At 37.6% G+C, this 20,774-nt stretch overlaps 1 protein-coding gene across 1 annotated transcript in view; it reads right to left on the reverse strand.

Annotated features, from left to right (window-relative positions):
• ADGRG7 (adhesion G protein-coupled receptor G7) overlaps positions 1-19,727 on the reverse strand; it is a 67,888-nt gene extending 48,161 nt beyond the window's left edge. The window contains exons 1-2 of the mRNA XM_039251949.1: positions 19,613-19,727; positions 1,183-1,296 (exon numbers count right to left, since the gene is read on the reverse strand). Of these exons, the coding sequence (XP_039107880.1) occupies positions 1,183-1,296; positions 19,613-19,727 (229 nt within the window). The remainder of the gene's footprint in view (positions 1-1,182; positions 1,297-19,612) is intronic.
• Positions 19,728-20,774: the final 1,047 nt, after the last annotated feature.

Consider the following 20,774-nt stretch of genomic DNA (forward strand, 5'->3'; position numbering starts at 1 on the left):
GAATGAGACTTTGCCATTTGCAACAACATGGATGGACCTAGAGGGTATTACGCTAAGTAAAATAAGTAAAACGGAAAAGGAAAAATACTATATTACTTCACTTATATGTGGAATCTAAAAAAATGAATAAATAAACAAAAAACAGAAACAGATGCATAAATACAGAGTGGTTGCCAGAGGGGTTGGGGAATTGGTGAAATGAGTGAAGGAAAGTGGGAGATATAGGCTTCTAGTTATGGAGTAAATAAATTACTAGAATAAAAGGTACAGCACAGGGAATAAAGTCAATGGTACTATACCAGCATCGTATGGTGATAGATGGTAGCTACCTTTGCGGTGAACATAGCATAATGGGTAGAGTTGTTGAATCACTAGGCTGTACACATGAAACTAATGTAACATTGTGTGTCAATTATGCTTCAATTAAAAACAGAAGTAGCGGGGTGCCTGGGTGGCTTAGTGGTTAAACGTCCGACTTTCGCTTAGGTCATGATCTCACGGTTCATGGGTTCGAGCCCCGCATCAGGCTCTGTGCTGACTGCCAGCTCAGAGCCTGGAGCTTATTTCAGTCTGTGACTCCCTCTCTCTCTGACCCTCCCCTGCTCATGCTGTCTCTCTCTCTCTCTCTCTCTCCCCTAGAAAAAAAAATAATACATAAAAAAATAAAAAAAGAAGTAGCTTTGAACTTTGATTCTGAGAGAGCACTGTCTGAAGTCAAACTGCTAATTTAACATCTCATTAAAAGAAAGAATAAAAAGACAAAAACTTCATCTCAATGTATAGTTAGATAGGAAGATGTACTTTGGTCTCAGAAAAGTTAAATATATTAGAATTGTGATATCTGAAATGGGGTAATATAGCATAGTACCAACCAGCAGGACCTGAGAAAACCATATCACCCATTGCCTTGAAGTTAACAGCGCAACCAGAAGGAAAAGCATGTCAGTTTACAGAGAAACTTGATAGTTGGGAAACATACTAGATATATCTTGAACATACAAGTAAATAGCCCAAGAAGAAGACTCAGCTTTTACTATCAAGCTAATAAACGCATCCTAAAGCCATCGTCATTAAACCCATTGTTACTAAATCATTAACAGATGCATTTGAGAAGCTTTGCTGTTGTCCTCATTAACACGAGCCACCTAACCTCATACCCTAGTACCATCCCAGGTAACTTACGGATTGTACATCTCCATCCTTTCCACATTTCTGGACAAATGCATCTGCCATTTTCCCAGGTTCCACCATTACTGCAGAGGTATATTTCGGTGTTTAATGTGGGGGTTGATGTTCCTTAAAAAACAATAAATAATAGAATAGTTCACAAACTGGCTGATCAGTTTCTCCTTTTGGGTGTGAAGCCTTTAATTTCTACATGTAAAACAATTACCTTGAGTACCACTGGAGAAGTATTTTTTGTAACATCATCATGAACAAAAATATATATTGAGAATTTACACAGGATATACAATGTATAAGAGAGGTTATTAATACCAAAAAGCTATATTTAAAAGACACAATACTTTGAACAAGGAGATTATGTTGGCAGCCATTTTCTGAACTCATAGGTTGAGTAAGAACTCCTTATGTGGTTAAGGTAATTTGCACGGACTCTTACCGTCAGATGGTGACCCTGATATCTACCCCCACCCAATTATTTCAGCTTGAGTACCGACCCCAAAGTCACCTTGCTAATTGGTATTAGGAATCTTATGCTTCCCTCATCCCTCCCTCACCGACACCATCCATCTTTCAGAGACCCCTGGACCTGGCAGAAGCGGGACTCTGGCAAGATTAGAATCTACTGAGGGAAACAAGAGAATAAACAGATTAGATAGATATAGATAGATAGATAGATAGATAGATAGATAGATAGGCAGGCAGGCAGGCAGATAGCCAGTTAGGACACCTAAGTCAACATGCAGATTTTTTCAGGCTTTAAGAACACAGAAGAGAGATGTTTAGGACAGAGGCAATTTATCCAGGGATGACTTTCCAGAACAGGTGGTATTTGAATCAGATTTTAAGACTAATCTAGAAAAGCCAGATAAAAAAGGATGGCCCCAAACAGGCAGGATACAGAGTACAAAATCACAAAATATGGAAAGTTCTGATGTGTCCAAGGAACATAGTAAAGTTTAACAAATAAGGAACATTAGTTCTATGTGGAGTAACAGCAGGACATAGACTGGATTATGAGTGGGTTTATACACCTAGTCAAGGAGATGTAATCCTGCAACAGTCTAGAGAGAGCTGTTTAAAATTTTTTTAATGTTTATTTATTTTTGAGAGAAAGAGATAGCGTGCGCGCGTGTGCACACACACACACAACACGCACACACACACACACAAAAGTGGAGGAGGGGCAGAGAGAGGGAGACAGAGAATCCGAAGCCAACTCTGTAATGCCATCTCTTAGCCTGACATGGGGCTTGAATGCACAAACTGTGAGATCATGACCTGAGCTGAAGTCAGATGCCCAACTGATTGAGCCACCCAGATGCCCCAAGTCTAGAGAGATCTTAAAACAAGGTGGTAACATAATAAGGAATGTGTTTTAAAAAGCTGCCTCAAGCAATATGAGAAGTGACTGAGGCTAGGAGGCAAGGAAGGCCAGTTAAATGGGGATCAGACGTAGAGCAGTGGTTTTGAGGAAGTTAGGTGTCAACAGATTCAGGAAGCATACCTAGGACAAGATTGTAAGGATCTAGTGATTATTTTGAGCTGGGAAGACTGAGGTCTCTACATTGAAGATAGGGTGGATGGTAAACAAATTAAGCTTAAAAATACACAAGGCAGAGTTCCTGCTCCAATAATGATAGAGTAGATTGTAAAATTTACCCCTCCCACAGATTACACTTCTAAATTCTGGACAAAAGTTTAGGGGTGCCTGGTTGGCTCAGTCAGTTAAGTGTCTGACTCTTGGTTTCAGCTCAGGTCATGTACTCATGGTTTGTGAGATACCCCCCCCCCCATTGTCAGGCTCTATACTGACAACACAGAGCCTGCTTGGGATTTCTCTCTGCCTCTCTCACCCTCCCGAGCTTGCTCTCTCCCTCTCTCTCAAAAAATAAATAAATAAACATAAAACCATATATTAAAAAATATATATCCAATATTTAGTCTTTTATGTCTGAATACTTTGTTAATGTAATATTATCCAGATTCATTTATGTTGCTGTGTTTATTGCTAAATAATCAATAATCCATTGTATGAATATACAGTAATTTGTATATTCAGTTAATGGACTTTTTTTTTTGGGGGGGGGCGGCTACCATGAATAGAACTGCCACAATTGGGTTCCCTGAAACACAAATTCTGAATTGAAGATTTATCTATATAAAGGTTTCAGCATTTTGGAATCCATACTTGTCAGAGTGGGGGAGTCATGGAGGCAGGACTGGGTAGAGGAAGAAATAGAATTGCAAGAGAGTTAGAGTTGGAATGAGCCTTCAGAGGTGATGTCTCTGTTAGTTATCTATTGCTGCAGAATAAGTCACCCCAAAACTTAGTGGCTTAAAATGGCAATGATCATTTATTCTTCAGGGATTCAAGCACAATAAAACTAATCTATAGTGATAAAATCTGAGTAGTGTTTGCACACGGGGTAGGGAGTGGGGGTGAAGAGATTGACACTTGAAGAGCCAAAAATTAAGTCCTCCATTAAGAGAAACCTCGGGCTGCACGTAGCCCCAGTCCCAGTCCTGGGAAAAGCCTCCGACTGTTCAAGGCTAAAGCCATCCTCAGACAGCCCTCAGTTCAGCTAATCAAAAAGTAAAAAGAAACATTCCTATGGTCTGAGTCAAGGCTGGGAACTGCAGATACAAACTAGCCAATTTCTCACAGCTTGCCTGAACTCCACGTGGGCCCTTTGAACTCACCTCATAATTGGTCATTTTCAAAGGATTCTCAAAAGTCATGATTGGGTCCCACCAAAAGTAATGAACACCTCACAGATACTGAATGGTCAAAGCTGTTAGCAGGGGTGCTGTGCAATTGTAACTGGTGTTTATGTGATGATGCTACATGTGCAGTAACACCCCCATCCCTTACTCCTTAAAAACCCAACTCGCTCTTGTTCTTGGCTTCACCTTGCTGCCATGACACCAGTAGGCTGGTGAGCCCCTGCTTGAGCTTGTAATAAAGACCCTTTTGTATTTGCATCGATGCCGGCTCCTTGGAGATCTCTGGGACTCGCGACTCGGGCACAACACACTTACAGGTACAGCAAACAGTGAACATGGCCTAGCTTCTAGCTAGTTGAACATAAAACCTCACACGAAAGGCCTGTACCTCAATTCTTCTTGTCTAACCCATCATGTCTAACTTTCAACCAAAAAAACACAAAGCATGCCAAAAGGCAGAAAACAGCCTGAATAGACAAACCAAGCATCAGAAACAGACTTATATATGGCAGATATTTTGTAATTATCAGACCAGGAATTTAAATAACTATGGTTAATATCCCAAGAGATTTAATGCAAAAAGGAGTAACATGTAAGAACAAGTGAGTAATATTAGAGAGATGGAAACTCTAAGAAAGAATCAAAAGAAATGCTAGAGACCAAAAATATTGTAACAGAAATGAAGAATGCCTTTGATGGGTCCATCAGCAGACTGGACAGGTCCAAAAAAAGAATAACTGAGCTTGAACAAATATCAGTAGAATTTCCTAAACTAAAATACAAAGAGAAAAAAGAATGAAAAATGTAAAAGAGTATCTAAAAACTATGGACCAAAAGGTGTAACATACACATATTGGTAATACTAGAAGAAAAGGAAAGGGATAAAGGAACAGAAAAAATATTTGAAGCCTTAATGTCTGAAAATATTCCAAAATAAATGACAGACACCAAATACAGATCTAGATCAGAGAACACCAACCAGGATAAATGTCAAAACAAAAGCAAAAAAACAAAAAGAAAAACAAACAATAACAATGAAACTACAATTAGGCACATTTTATTCAAAATTCAGAAAATCAATGACAAAGAGAAAATTTCAAAATAAGCCAGAAATGTAGTGGGAGGAGGAAGTTTATCTGTAGAGAAACAAGTATAAGAATTACATTGAAACTCTTCTCACAAGGTATGCAAGCAATAAAATACTATACTGAAATATTTAGTATTGGAAGAAAAACACACTAATAAACAATTCTGTATCCAAGGAATTATCCTTTAAAAGTAAATGAGAAGTAAAGACACTCAGACAAAAATTGAGGGAGTTTGACACCAGTAGATCTGCCTTACAAGAAATGTTAAAAGTTTTTCAAAGAGAAGGAAATTATATAGGTCAGAAACTTGAATCTATGTAAGAAATGAAGAGCATTAGAGAAGGAATAAATGAAGGTAAATAACAATCTTTTAGTTTTTTATTCTTTTTTGTTAATTTTTTAAATGTTTATTTATTTTTGAGAGAGAGAGAGACAATGGGGGAGGGTCAGAAAGACAGAGAGACAGAATCTGAAGCAGGCTCCAGGCTCTGAGCTGTCAGCACAAAGCCTAACATGGGGCTTGAACTCACAAACCGTGAGATCATGACCTAAGCTGAAGTCAGACACTTAATCAACTGAGCCACCCAGGTGCCCCTAGTTTTTTAATTTTTAATTGCTCTTACAAATAAGTTTATTCAAAATAATAACAGCAATGATGTATGAGGTAAGTATAGCTTATGGAAAAATGAAATAAATGACAGAAAAAAAATGTTGTAAGGGAAGAGAAGGAGGAATTGGTAATACTGTACTGGTAATAAGTCCTGGCAGTACTTATGAGGCTACAGACTGATATCAGAAAGTGGACTTAGATTAGGGACTTAGATTAGTTGGGCGTCCAACCTTAGATTTGGGCTCAGGTCATGATCTCATCCTTTGTAAGATTGAAAACCTCATCAGTCTCCCAAAGAGCCTGCTTGGGATTCTGTCTCTCTCTGCCCTTCCCCAACTCATTCTCTTTTTCTCTCTCTCTCTCCCTTTCTCTCTCCCCACACACAAAATAAATAAATACACTTAAAAAATACATTTTGGGGGCACCTGGGTGGCTCAATCAGTTGAGCATCTGACCAGATTTCAGCTTAGGTCCCGATCCCAGAGAAATGTGGCTCTGCACTGAGCATGGAGCCTGCTTGGGATTTTTTCTCTCTCTCACTCTGCCCCTGCTCCTCTCCCCCACTTGCTCTCTCTTTCAAAAAAACAAAAAAAATTGGTAGTTACTCTAGAGTTTGCAATATACATTTACAACTAATCTAAATCCACTTTCTTTTTATTTTAAACAAATAATTAAAAATCAGAGCAAAAATAAATGAAGATGAAAATAGGAAATTAATAGACAAAAATCAATGAAACCAAAAGCTTCTTATTTGAAAAGGTCATTAAAATTGACAAACCTTTAGACAGTCTAACTATTAAAAAAAAAAAAGAGAGAAGGCACAAATTACTAATAACAGGTCTGAAAAAGAGTCAGCACTACTGATCCCATGAACATTAAAGAATAACAAAGAAATATTGTGAACATCTCTATTCCCCAAATTTGATAACCTAGATGAAATGGACCAAGTCCTTGAAGGACACAATCTACTGAACTCACACAAGGAGAATAGATCATCTGAATAGATCTATATTGATAAAGAAATTGAATCAATAATCAATAAGCTTCCAAAACAAAAGGCACCAAGCACCAGATGGATTTGCTGCTGAGTGCTACCAAACATTTGAGGAAAAATTGGTATCAATGTTTTAGTGTCTTCTAGAAAACAGAAGCAAAAGGAAGACTTTCTAACTCATTCTATGAGGCCAGTATTATTCTAACACCAAAATTAGATAAAGACATTACAAGAAAGGGAATCATATATCAATACCTCTCATGAATATAAAGGCAAGACCCCTCAACAAAGTATTAGCAAATCAAACCAAATAATATATAGAAAATATTATAACATAACACAGTATTCCCAATTTCTCCTTCTCTTCCTTTACAACATGTTCTCATCTTAGGGGAAAACATCTAATTTCTTACCATTGAGTATGAGATTGGTTTATGTTTTTTGTAGATGTACTGTATCCAGGTGATACAGTTCCCTGATATTTCCACCTTGCTAAGAGTTTTTAGCATGAATGGTAGTGGGATTTTGTTGAATGCTTTTTCTGTATTTATTGATACAATCATGCGATTTTTCTTTTTTAGCCTATTGATATGATGAATTATATTAACTGATTTTCAAGTTTTGAACTAGCCTTGCAAATCTGGAATAAATCCCAATTTGTATTTCCCTGATGATGAATGATGCAGAAGAATGAGCCTGGACCACTTTCTTACACCATACACAAAAATAAACTCAAAATGGATGAAAGACAGAAAGCTATCAAAATCCTAGAGGAGGAAACAGGCAACAAGCTCTTTGACCTCAGCTGCAACAGTTTCTTACTTGACATGTTCCCAAAGGCAAGGGAAACTAAGCAAAAATAAACTATTGGGACCTCATTAAGATGAAAATCTTCTGCACAGCAAAGGAAAGAATCAGCAATGCTAAAAGACAACCGACAGAATGGGAGAAGATATTTGCAAATGGCATATCCAATAAAGGATTAGTATCCAAAATCTATAAAGAACTTACCAAACTCAACACCCCCCAAGAAACCAATAATCCAATTAAGAAATGGGCAAATGACATGAACAGACATTTTTCTAAAGAAGACATCCAGATGGTTAACAGACACATGAAAAAATGCTCAACATCACTCATCATCAAGTAAATGGGTTTTTAAGAAAGCTGTGGTATATCCGTACAATGGAATACTATTCAGCCATAAAGGGAACTGAGCTGTGAAGGTCCCAAAAGATATGGAGGAATCTTAAATACATTTAGCTAAGTTAAAGAAGCCAGGCTGAAAAGGCTACACACTATATGATTCTAAATATGATACTCTGGAGGGGTGTCTGGGTGACTCAGTCAGTTAAGCATCTGACTTCAGCTCAGGTCATGATCTCACAGTTCATGAGCTTGAGCCCATCATTGGGCTCTGTACTGACAGCTCAAGGCCTAGAGCCAGCTTCAGATTCTGTGTCTCCCTTTCTGTCTGCCCCTCCCTCACTCATGCAGTTCTACGTGCACGTGCATGCTCTCACACTCTCACTCTCAAAAATAAACACACAAAAAATTTAAATATGACATTCTGGAAAGGCAAAACTATAGAAACAGTAAAAAGATTGAGGGGTTGCAAAAGGGAGAGAGAGATGAATAGATGAAACAAAGGGGATTTTCAGGCAAATGAACTATTCTGTATGATACTGTAACAGTGGATATTCATCATTATATTTGTCAAAATCCACCAAACTGTACAACACAAAGAATGAACCTTAACGTAAAATGCATTTTAATTAATAATGTATCAATATTTGTTCATTAATTATATAACAAAAGCAACCCACTAGTGTAAGATATTAATAATAAAGGAAGATATGGAAGGGAAGGGGTGGTGAGAGAGAATAAACGGGAACTTTGTACTTTGTACTTTCTGACTAATTTTACTGTAGCCTGAAACTTCTCTAAAAATCAAGTCATTAGTATAAAAAAAGAAGATATGGATCCAGACCTCAAAGAGCTTAAGATCTACCAAGAGAGATTTAATTGTAATTATTATATGACAAACTTCTCCGTGTAACCAAGGAAATATGTGAATTTTTTTATTTATTATTTACTTATTTTGAGAGAGACTGAATGTGTGAAAGAGAGTGGGGGAGGAGCGAAAAAGAGGGAGAGAGAGACTCCCAGGCAGGCTCCAGCCATCGCCACAGAACCCAATGCAGAACTTGAATCCATGAACTGTGATATAACGACCTGAACTAAGATCAATAGCCCAATGCTTAACTGACTGAGCCTCCCAGGTGCCCTCATGTGAATCTTTTTAAATTGTAGAATACTTGAAATACACAAAGTACAGAGTATAAAACATCCCCCACTACCCTAAAGCCAGTTTTAAAAGACAGGAAGTTTCTCTCAGATTTACTTCAGACTTTTCAAAAAATATGTAATAAAACTTTACAGGAAGAATTGAAACCCTTTATATTCCTTTCTACCAACATTCCTTTCTCTCCATCCCCAGAGGTTAACACTATATTGAAATTGTCATTTATCTGTTGCATTATATTTTATACTATTATTATATCTAAGATAATCAATACACAGCATTTACTGCAGTTTTTATTTGTCTTGTGTTTTACTGTTGATTCAACTATTTTACTATATTTAAGTTAATTTTATTTGGGGGAGGAGGGACAGAGAGAGAAGGAGAGAGAAAATCCCAAGCAGGCTCTGCACTGTCAGCCCAGAGCCTGATGTAGGACTCAAACTCATGAAACCATGAGATCATGACCTGAGCCAAAATCAGTATGCTTAACCACCTGATCCACCCAGGCTCCATGATTCAACTGTTTTAATGGTTTCAGTTCTATTTAGGTTCTTTTTTTCCTTTGGGGATAAATTTGGTAATTTATATTTTTTTAGAAAATTGCCACTTGGCCAAAGTTTTTATATTAGCTAGGATAAGATTTTCATGGTGTTTGCTTATGATTTTATTAGTTTTTTTAATCGCTGCTTTATTTTATTATACATTTTAATAGGTAATACATTCACAGAGTTGGAAAATACAAATAACATACAAAGGTACATTACCTTGCTCCCATCCATAAATATATACAAGTAATAATTTCTATTCATTTTTTCCAGTCTTTCTTTTTTCAGGACAAGCAAATATAAACTATAGTCTTATTTTCGTCCTCTCTTTTCTGTAGCTTGCTCTTGCACCTTACAATGAATGTCCAAAATCTTTCCACAGCAGTTCATAAAGAACTTCCACATCTTCTTTAACAGCCGCATTCTGTCTATTATAATAAACCCTGATTTATCTGACCACTTACTGACGGACACTTGTGTTGTTTTCAATTGTTTCAAAATTGCACTGTACATATTCCCTGCAATTGTGCAAATTCTTCTGGAGAACGAATTCCCAGAAGTGCAATTCTGTGTCAAAGAGTGGACCTTTGTCATTTGACAGTTATTTCCAGCTGGCCCCACCCCGTTGTATTAATATGTATTTTCACCAGCAACACAACTCTATGCAGGGTCTGGGACAAAGTACAATGAAGACCTATATATCATTTATATAAAAGTAGGTGTAAAACTTGTAAATTAAGCTCACAAACTGCTAAATAAAGATCGTGTGCTTGATTCTAATGTCAGAATAATCATACCTTCCTAAGGACCTGGAAGTCCAAGTCTGAATTTAGGAACTGTAGATTCCTCAGAGTTGGACTTCAGACTGTAAGGAGCAACCCTGGCTGCGGCCGCCCCCCTCTCTCCTCATGCCTGTCTAGGTCCCAGGCCCAAGGCGGCCTTGTGCTGCCACCTACAGACACCTGAGCCACACCACCAAACTATGGGCCAGGGAAGCACTGCGCGGTGGGGGGGGGGGGGGCTCCCCAGAGACAAGAACTTGCGAAGAGAGGTGCGCAAAATCTTCCTGGAAGCCCAGCAGGGACTCTGGGGACCCAGATGCAAGATGTGCAAAACGCAAATCCTGGGAGAGGAAATGTAGGCTCTGGGTCAACGTGCCCTCTTGAGTTTGGCTTAAACCTTGTCTGTTATCCTACTTCTCTGTGTTGTGATCTGCTTTACTTTTGCACATGTTGCTTCATTATGCCTTTCTGTCTTAACAAATCTCGCTGGATATTTATCTTCTTAAATTCATCTTTTCAAAAAATGAGCTTTTGGTTTTGTTGATCTCCATTCTTGTTTTGTTTCCACTCCATTGATTTGTTCTTATTTTCATTACTACCAAACAGTCTTCTTTAAAGTTTACTTTCTTTTATATTTATTTATTTTTATTTATTTTATCTCCAGGCCCAGCTTAATGACAGAAGCATAGAAAGTACAACAAACGTTTGCTGACAGGCCTGTTTGGCATTTCCATTTTGGTTGAGGCTATCCAGCCCAAGCTGAGCTACCACTCCTTTGTGATAATCATATTTTTATAACCTTTTGCTCCCCAGTTCAAGACCCTGTCTCCTGAAATGCCTAAATTACCTACAGTATACAGCAAAGGGAGTATTGGTATTTTTAAGCCTCTTTATTTTAAGTAAAGAAAGGCAGACTCTGAAAGATTAAGTGCTTTGTTTCATTTAACTAGTTTTTAAACCTATGGACTCATAAAAATGACATTTAGCTATTCATTAGCCCAACATCCCCATTCTACATACAGAGTACATTCTACATAAAAGGAAACTTGTTTCAGGTCAATAAATAATTGATAGCTGAGTGGAGTTAACTCAGATCTCTTGGTTACTAATCAAGTGCTCCTGTTCCATCCTAAAAGTGCTGCCTATACCACAGGAATAACAGGGACGGTGAGTATCAGCCTCAACTTGAGGATTCCCATTCTGGAATGTGTTTAGTAGTAGCATTTATTTTTCTTTTATAACACCAGGAAAATATTAATATTTTTCTATATTTTCTTACATTATAATAAGTAGTATTTCCAGAAATATTAGTCCTATTTTCAATATCTTTACCATACTTCATGAAAATTAAATGTAAAACATCTGTAACACTACATGCTGTTTGAGAAAGTAGCATAAAATACTAAAAATGCCAATGAAAAATGTGAATTTCATTTCTTCTCCTAAACTAGACAAAATTGGAATCTGTTTTGAAAAATCTATTTTACTTAAGTGCAGGAATAAAAATACTCTTCCTTAGTCAAAGAAATTCCATCAGGAGACTCTAGTGTCTACCTCAAATTCTTTAGGGTTTTAAAATCCTGGCATCTGTCAAAAATCCTCAACAAGATACGTGTAAATCGAATTCAACAGCACATAAGAAGAATTATCTACCATGATCAAGTGGGATTCATTCCTGGGTTATAGGACTGGTTCAATACTCGCAAACTAATCAGTGTGATACATCACATTAACAAAAGAAAAGGTAAAAACAACATGATCCTGTCAATGGATGCTGGAAAAATATCTGACAAAATACAGCATCCTTCTTAATAAAGTCCCTCGAGAAAGTCAAGATAGAAGGGCCTTACTTAAACATCATAAAAGCCATCTATGAGAAGCCCTCAGCTAACATCATCCTCAATGAGGAAAAACTGAGAGCTTTCCCCCTGAAATCAGGAACATGATAGGGATGTCCACTCTCACCACTGTTGTTTAACATAGGGCTGGAAGTCCTAGCATCAGCCATCAGACAACAAAAGGAAATCAAAGGCATCAGAATTGGCAAAGAGGAAGTCAAGCTTTTGCTTTTCACAACGACATGATACTCTACATAGAAAACCCTGCAGACTCCACCAGAAGCCTACTAGAACTGATCCATGAATTCAGGAAAGTTGCAAGATACAAAATCAACGTACAGAAATTGGTTGCATTTTTATATACAAACAATGAAGCAACAGAAAGAGAAATAAAAAAACTGATCCCATTCACAACTGCGCGCGCGCGCGCGCGCACACACACACACACACACACACACACCAGAAAATACCTAGGAATAAACCTAACCAAAGATATAAGAGATCTCTATGAAGAAAACTATAGTAAACTTATAAAGGAAATTGAAGAAGACTCAAAGAAATGGAAAAACATTCTATGTTCATGGGTCAGAAGAATAAATATTGTTAAAATGTCATTACTACACAAAGCAATCTACACCTTCAATGCAATCCCAATCAAAATTGCACCAGCATTCTCAAAACTAGAACAAACTATCCTAAAATTTGTATGGAACCACAAAAGACCCCGAATAGCCAAAGTAATATTGAAGAAGAAAACCAAAACGGGAGGCATCACCATCCCAGACTTTAGCCTATACTACAACTCTGTCATCATCAAAACGGTATGGTATTAGCACAAAAACAGACACATAGACCAATGGAATAGAATGGAGAACTCAGAATTGGACCCACAAATGTATGGCCAACTAATCTTTGACAAAGCAGGAAAGAGTATCCAATGAGGAAAAGACAGCCTGTTTAACAGATGGTGCTGGGAGAACTGGACAGCAACATGCAGAAGAATGACTGTCTCACACCATACACAAAATAAACTCAAAATGGATAAAGGACTTGAATGTGAGACAGGAAACCATCAAAACCCTAAAGGAGAAAGCAGGAAACAACCTCCTTGACCTCAACCACAGCAATTTCTTACTTGACACATCCCCAAAGGCAAGAGAATCAAGAGCAAAAATGAACTATTAGGACCTCATCAAGATAAAAAGCTTCTGCATGGCAAAGGAAGCAATCGATGAAACTAATAGGCAACCGACAGAATGGGAAAAGATAGTTGCAAATGACATATCAGATAAAGGGCTAGTATCCAAAATCTATAAGGAACTCACCAAACTCCACACCCGAAAAACAAACAATCCAGTGAAGAAATGGCCAGAAGACATGAACAGACACTTCTCCAAAGAGGACATCCAGATGGCCAACAGACACATGAAATGATGCTCAGCGTCCCTCCTCATCAGGGAAATACAAATCAATACCACACTGAGATACCACCTCACGCTGGTCAGAGTGGCTAAAATGAGCAAATCAGAAGACTCTAGACTCTGGCGAGGATGTGGAGAAACAGACACCCTCCTACACTGTTGGTAGGAATGTAAACTGGTACAGCCCCTCTGGAAAACAGTGTGGAGATTCCTCAAAAAGTTAACAATAGAACTCCTCTATGACCCAGCAATAGCACTGCTAGGAATTTACCCAAGGGATACAGGAGTGCTGATGCATAGGGGCATATGTACCCCAATGTTCATAGCAGCACTCTCAACAATAGCCAAAACATGGAAAGAGCCTAAGTGTCCATCAATGGACGAATGGATCAAGAAGATGTGGTTTATCTGTACAATGGAATACTACATGGCAATGAGAAAGAATGAAATCTGGCCTTGTGTAGCAACATGGATGGAACTTGAGGGTGTTCTGCTGAGCGAAATAAGGCAGAGAAGGACAGATACCATATGTTTACACATATGGGAGGATTAGGAGAAACTTAACAGAGGACCATGGGGGAGAAGAAGGCGAAAAATAGTTGGGGAGAGGGAGGGAGGCAAACCATGAGAGACATTTGAATGCTGAGAACAAACTGAGGGCTGATGGGAGTACGGGAGAGGGGAAGGGGTGTGATGGGCATGGAGGAGGGCACTTGTGGGGATGAGCACTGGGTGTTCTATGGAAACCAACTTGACAATAAACTATTTTTAAAAAGTAACAAAATATAAAATAAAATAAAATAAAATAAAATAAAATAAAATAAAATCCTGGCATGTGTCATTTGTCCCAGACCAGGAATTTGAAACATTTGGATGAGTATAAGACTCCTGTTAAGTGAGAGGACAATATTTAGGAAAGTTTATTCCCCTTTGAAAAGAAACCTAAAAAATTTAAACAAATAAAATATATAAAGCATAGTTTTTACTTACGGTAAAAGTTGTTCAATATGAAATACCTGGTTACACATTTCAATAAACTGGTTAAATATTTTAATAAAGTTTCCCTGATCGTGTAGCATAATATAAATATCTTTAATGCAGGAAGATATAGCAATTCTTAGAACTGTTTCTGTTTCTGTTTTAAATCTATCAGTTGAACTTAATGATTAAGCCTATAGTAGACCTTCAGTTTGATAAGGTGAGTTTCAATCCAAAGGTCCAACCTAGGTCAATGGCATGCATTCAAGGTATAATTCAGGGAGTGGAGAAAACTAGGCACTAAGTTATCTAAAAATTCACAAATTAAAAATAGCAGCTAATATTTATTGAGTGCTTATAGTGTCCTATATGTCATCTTAAACTTATAAATGTAGTAACTCATTTAATCATTTAATGACCATCCTGGATGGTAGGTTTATTATGATTCCCGTAAATAGCAAAACTGAGGCACAGAAATGTTGAGTAACTTGCTCAAGTTTACGCACTTAGTAAGTGGTAGCATTGGCATTTCAACAAGGCAGTCTGGCTCCAGAGGTGAGGTTTTCCCCCCTATTCGTGTACATCTTTCCCCTGACTTTCACGTGCACACTCCTAATCACCATATTCTATACTAGATGTTCTACAATAAAATATGTTATCAAAAGTTCTATGGATGGTGGTTGTATTCAGTATTTTAAGTAAAAATATCTAATACCTGGAAATCAAGGGAATATCCATTAAGTCAATCCACTTGTCTTAAATTTCTTAATTTAAGAAAGTGACTTTGAAAATAGGATCAGCAATTTAAACTTCACTAATACTAATGTTAAAATAACTCATGCTCCTCAGCCAAATTACATAACGAAACTTATTCCCCCCAAAACAAATCCTTTTCCTTCCACAGTAATTGTTTTCTTGATTTAGAGAGTGGTTATATGAGGAAGCAAGAAGGGAGACTGGTAAGAGAGCAGAAGAGAGATTTACAACAGCAGGATTAAGACTAAATAACACTACAGCTGTCCACTTCTCTGGACCTTTTTTTGAACCCCAAAATGCAACCTGTCCTCCAGGAACAGTCCCATGAGTTTGATTTATTAACAAGTTTGTCTCTTGAATAAGTACTTTAATTGGATAAAACGAAAGTCAAGCACCTGTGTACCAGTTATTTTCTGAGAGTCAATAAACTCTCCTTGACCTTTCTCCACAACCCATATTTTCTACTGTGCAAGAATTGAAATGCTATGAAGTTTGACCTTGGAGCTTGAAAATATTGCAAGCTGCTAAAGTCTTTTCTTGGCCTGAGGCCTAAGTGAGCCCTATGATGTGAAATGAAGGTCAGAGTATCTGGGAAGAATAGGAAAGGCACTCAATCTCGCAGAGAGGAGGAAGTTTTATAATCTAGAAGAGACATACAATATGGTTCAATAAGGCATAATCATCAGTGCTATGTAATGAGGTTAAGATATTCTCCCTAAGAGTTAAGAAGACATCCCCTATTATTACAATTATGGACATCTGTCTATGTTTAAATCAGGCCTTGTTCAAGTTGAAAAATGTCAAGGGAAAGATCTATAATAAAACTTAATTATGTTTTATTTTACTTTCATCAAGTATGATTGGACCAAAAAGCCACACTACTTCTTTTATTACAAGGTTCTTGCTATTGGGAGCAAAATCCCAAAAGAGATAGAATGCCTTATGCTGTCCATTCTGAAAACACATCAGATGAAGCACATATTACTTGATATTCTACAGAGAAGGCCTAATGTGAAAAGGCTAGAGGTCTGGCAAAACTTCAATTTACTTCAACATAAAAGCATCCTACAAGATTGTTGATCATACAGCTAAACGGAAGAGATCATACACAACAGGAGAGATCCTAATGAAGCCAAAGTTCTGTAAGTGGTCAGAGTGTTGCATGGCCTAGAGAAGAGGAAGAAAACTAAAACGGTGTCTGTCTTAACTGATGTAAACAAAACCATAATAACATTCATTATTTATTTATTTCTTGAATATAGCTATTTGACAACTTTAAGTCCAGTTTCTGGTTTTCACATGATTCTTTCATTTACTCATCAGCTATGTACTAGCAACTATATTCCAGGTACCCTTATAGGTGTAGGAAATGTAGATTATAAGTCAGGGCCCTGGTTTCTTGGAGCTTTCATTCTAGGAGTTAAGACACAGACAGCAAACAAATAAGAAATTATCAGGTGATAAAAGCCATGAACAAAATACATGTGAAAGAGAGCAAATACAATGATAACCTTAGACTGAGTAGAGAGAAAAGGTCTCTTTGAGGTAGTGACATTGAAACTAAGACCTAAATCATCAAAGTAGGCAGCTGTGTGAAACTCTGGATGAAGTGTTCCAGCAAACATCATAGAAGAACTTCGAGTCTTGAGCTCCTTTCTGGAATTGCAAGTCATTAATAGTTTTGAAAAATTTCTTCACCAAACAAAACGTCAAAAGCCTAGAACATCTTATTTCTGAAAGCCTAGATGGAAAAAGTGTTACACTTGATATTACATCTGATTGTGATGCTTTGATGGGAAAAAAAAGTCATTATTATTTAATGTTTTAATCATCAGCACATAAAAATGCCAAAGACTATTCTAGCAAATCTGAAAGAAGTCTTGTCTACTTCCATGAAATACTGTCAACTTCATCTGTACTGGAGCTTTATGATGGCCTTTTACAAGAGGACTTATTAAGCAATAGGAACAGAATTTTAAAAATTTCTATACTACACAGAAGATCATTGGCATTCTAGAGGCACTAGTTTTATATTTAAACCAATGATTTGTTTTTTAAAATGAATCATTACATTTAGCAATTAGATAAGCTTGTTTGATGGCCATTAGATGTTGGGGCTTATGTGAATGTGAGAAATATTTTCATTAAAGGCAGTCACCAGGATGAATGCTGTTAGAAAATGGGCAATGCTCCAGGCAATGCAATCTGAATGTAATCTCTTTGGTGGTTCTAGACTAGAAGATCAGCAGCAGACAATCATAGAACTTTGCAAAGCTGAAGTAGGTGCTTTGGGAAAACCTGGAAGAATGTGGCAAAGCTATGGCAGTTACTCCACAGCCAAAAATCTATAAACACCATCTGAAGACTCAGAAAACCTTAAAGGTGAGGCATACTAATCTATACTCTATAAGTAGCATTAATAATGGAGAACTTATTGACTTGAAGACAAACACCAGACTTACTAAAGTGCCTAACTTTGCCTAGAAAACATTCTACTAGTTACTGCATATTTTTGTGAATTAGCGTTTTTAGTCATAGTTGCCTAAAGAAAAATAAATAAAACCCCACAGATGAATTAATTGATTGGGTTACCATTATCTTCCCTCTAGGAAGACAGAATAGTGTGAGAGTGAAGAGCATAGATACTAAAGTCAAAATAATCTAGATTCAAATCCAGACCCAACACTTCCTAGCTACATAAACTTGAATACATTCTTGGAGACTGATTTTCCCCATATGTAACATGGATATAATAATAACTGTCTCAAAGTTAGTTGTCAGGATTAAATGAGATAAGCATAATACATAAACTTGTCAAGGCACTATGTTGTACACCAAAAACTAAGGTAATATTGGGTGTCAACTACAATCAAATAAAACATTTTTTAAGAAAACTTCAGACCAAGGGCACATTTGTGTTTTTTGAGGAGGTGATATGCTTTTTACTGTCAAACAAGGTTTTTGTGTTGCTTATTATGCTTTGCGGTCTTGGTCCTCAGGAAGCTCAGGGATATGTCTCAGTGATGTGTTTTGTATTTGTTTTTAGCAACTTTCGCTGTTTTCTTCCTTATAATGTTTTATATTTTGGTTCTTGTTTTAATGGTTCTACTGTACCTGTGTCCTTTATAAGTCACCAAAAAATTCCCTTTAAAAGTAAATGTCATATAAAGGAAAGAAGGAAAGGAAGGAGAGAGGGAGGAAAAAAAGATTTCTTAAAATCAGAGGACAAACCACCCCACCTTCTGTTCTCTCGACTAGATTTATTCTTATTTACTCAACTTTATTAGAGTCGTTCTTTGTTTATTGCAAAGGGAGTGCCTGAAACACCCAGCTTTGAATCCCTTCATGGAGAAGCTCTGCAGAGAAGCAGCACTGGGATTATAGAAAGTCTTTGCTGTGAGTTACTGGGGTTTTCGTCTAACATCATCATTTTATACCCCATGGCTCCCCCTCCCACCTTCCAGTGTCAGCTCCAGCACACAGCAAGTTACTAACAGATACTTGTTGAATAACCAGAAAAATCATTTTCTTTCTTTCTTTCTTTCTTTCTTTCTTTCTTTCTTTCTTTCTTTCTTTCTTTCTTTCCTTCCTTCCTTCCTTCCTTCCTTCCTTCCTTCTTTCTTTCTTTCTTTTTTCTTTCTAGTGTTTATATACTGATTTTGAGAGAGAGAGAGAGAGAATGTGAGCATGGGAGACACAGAGTGAAAGGGAGAGAGGGAATCCCAAGCAGGCTCCACACTGTCAGCACAGAGCCCTACATGGGACTCAAACTCACAGACCACAGTACGAGATCATAACCTGAACCGAAATCAAGAATCTTAACTGACTGAGTCACCTAGGCACCCCAGAAAAATCGTTTTCTAAGTAATCTTAATTTCTGAGTAGTTTTTTACACTCAGAGTGTGAGAACTTTATGCACAAACCCCAAGATTTTACTTACCATCCTAGTGAGCACATTCCTAAACTTTCTTCTTAAAGTAAAATTCCATTCTGGGCAATTTGATTATGTGTGAATGTCTCTGTGTGTGTCCATAATTATTTCTCTTCTTGAATTTGGCTAAGCAAACCCAAACATGTGGTATGATTTTGATTACTTTGTTTTCCAGTCAGGAGTTAAAAGAGCAAGAAGAGACTAATTCAACTATTTAATTCATCATCCCGCCCACTTACACACACATATTCATATCCATGTATGTACAGCCATATGCTAGCCATGAATGGACCCTTGCCTCTTGTATGTTATAAATGACACCTTGGTGGGCAGCCCTACCCCAGACATGGCTATTCCCAGTACTGGTGTGTCAGAGGCTCAGTACTTTTGCTTAATTTGAGTTCAACATAGCAATTAAAGATAAACATAACATAGTTAAACATAAATGATATTACCTGTCTGGATCTTAATCACAGTCCTCCAGATGCCCAGTCCCAAAACGATGGCCATCAGCAGTCCACACACAATGGCCACCAGCACCCTGAGGTCATACACACGGCAGGAAGCCATGGGGAAGTCAGACCACTCCTGGGTGAAAAACAGCTAGCTTCTTTCTTCTTGGGCCAAGAAGCTGAATTGGAAACTTTTCTTAAAAACTTTTTTAAAAATCCTCCTTTCTGTGATCTATCAGGCAGAAGTCTTCATTTTGGGGGACTTTTGAGGATAATCAGGCAGGATGCAGTTTGAATCACCTAATAAAAGGTACTTGCTCTGATTGCAACTTCCTCTTCCTTCACTGAATGAAAACATGAAACAAGTGATTGGAATTATGGGAAGAGAAGATAACTCAGGATAATAAAGAAGAAAGGGAGGGAATAGTTAACAGGGTCAAAGTATACATGCAAGCAAGAAGGTGGGGAAGGGAGCCAGTAAAAAGAAAAACAAGTCATCTTCCTGCACTTTGGTTTTACAAGTATCTAGAAAAGGAAGACTAAAAAGAGCTTCAGGCCTCACAGACTCTCTTGTCAACAAGTGGTTTAAGCAATGATACAAACATGATTCCAATATTTGCCATTTTTTCTTAAAATTTAAAAAATTTTTCTTTTACAAATAGTTTATTGTCAAGTTGGTTTCCATATAACACCCAGTGCTCATCCCCACAAGTGCCCTCCTCCATGCCCATCTCCCCCCTCACCCCCAACACCCATCAGTCCTCAGTTTGTTCTCAGTATTCAAGAGGCTTTCATGGTTTACCTCCCTCCCTCTCCCCCACTATTTCCCCCATCTTCTCCCCCACGGTCCTCCATTAAGTTCCTTCTATTCCTCCTATACGTGCAAACATATGGTATTTGTCCTTCTCTACCTGACTTATTTCGCTCAGCATAACACCCTCAAGTTCCATCCATGTTGCTACACAAGGCAAGATTTCATTCTTTCTCATTGCCATGTAGTATGTCATTGTATAGATAAACCACATCATCTTGATCCACTCATCCGTTGATGGACACTTAGGCTCTTTCCATGTTTTGGCTATTGTTGAGAGTGCTGCTATGAACATTGGGGTACATGTGCCCCTATGCATCAGCACTCCTGTATCCCTTGGGTAAATTCCTAGCA

This window comes from Hyaena hyaena, unplaced genomic scaffold (genome assembly GCF_003009895.1).
Source record: "Hyaena hyaena isolate Hyena2069 unplaced genomic scaffold, ASM300989v1 scaffold_407, whole genome shotgun sequence".
NCBI classification, from domain to species: domain Eukaryota; kingdom Metazoa; phylum Chordata; class Mammalia; order Carnivora; family Hyaenidae; genus Hyaena; species Hyaena hyaena.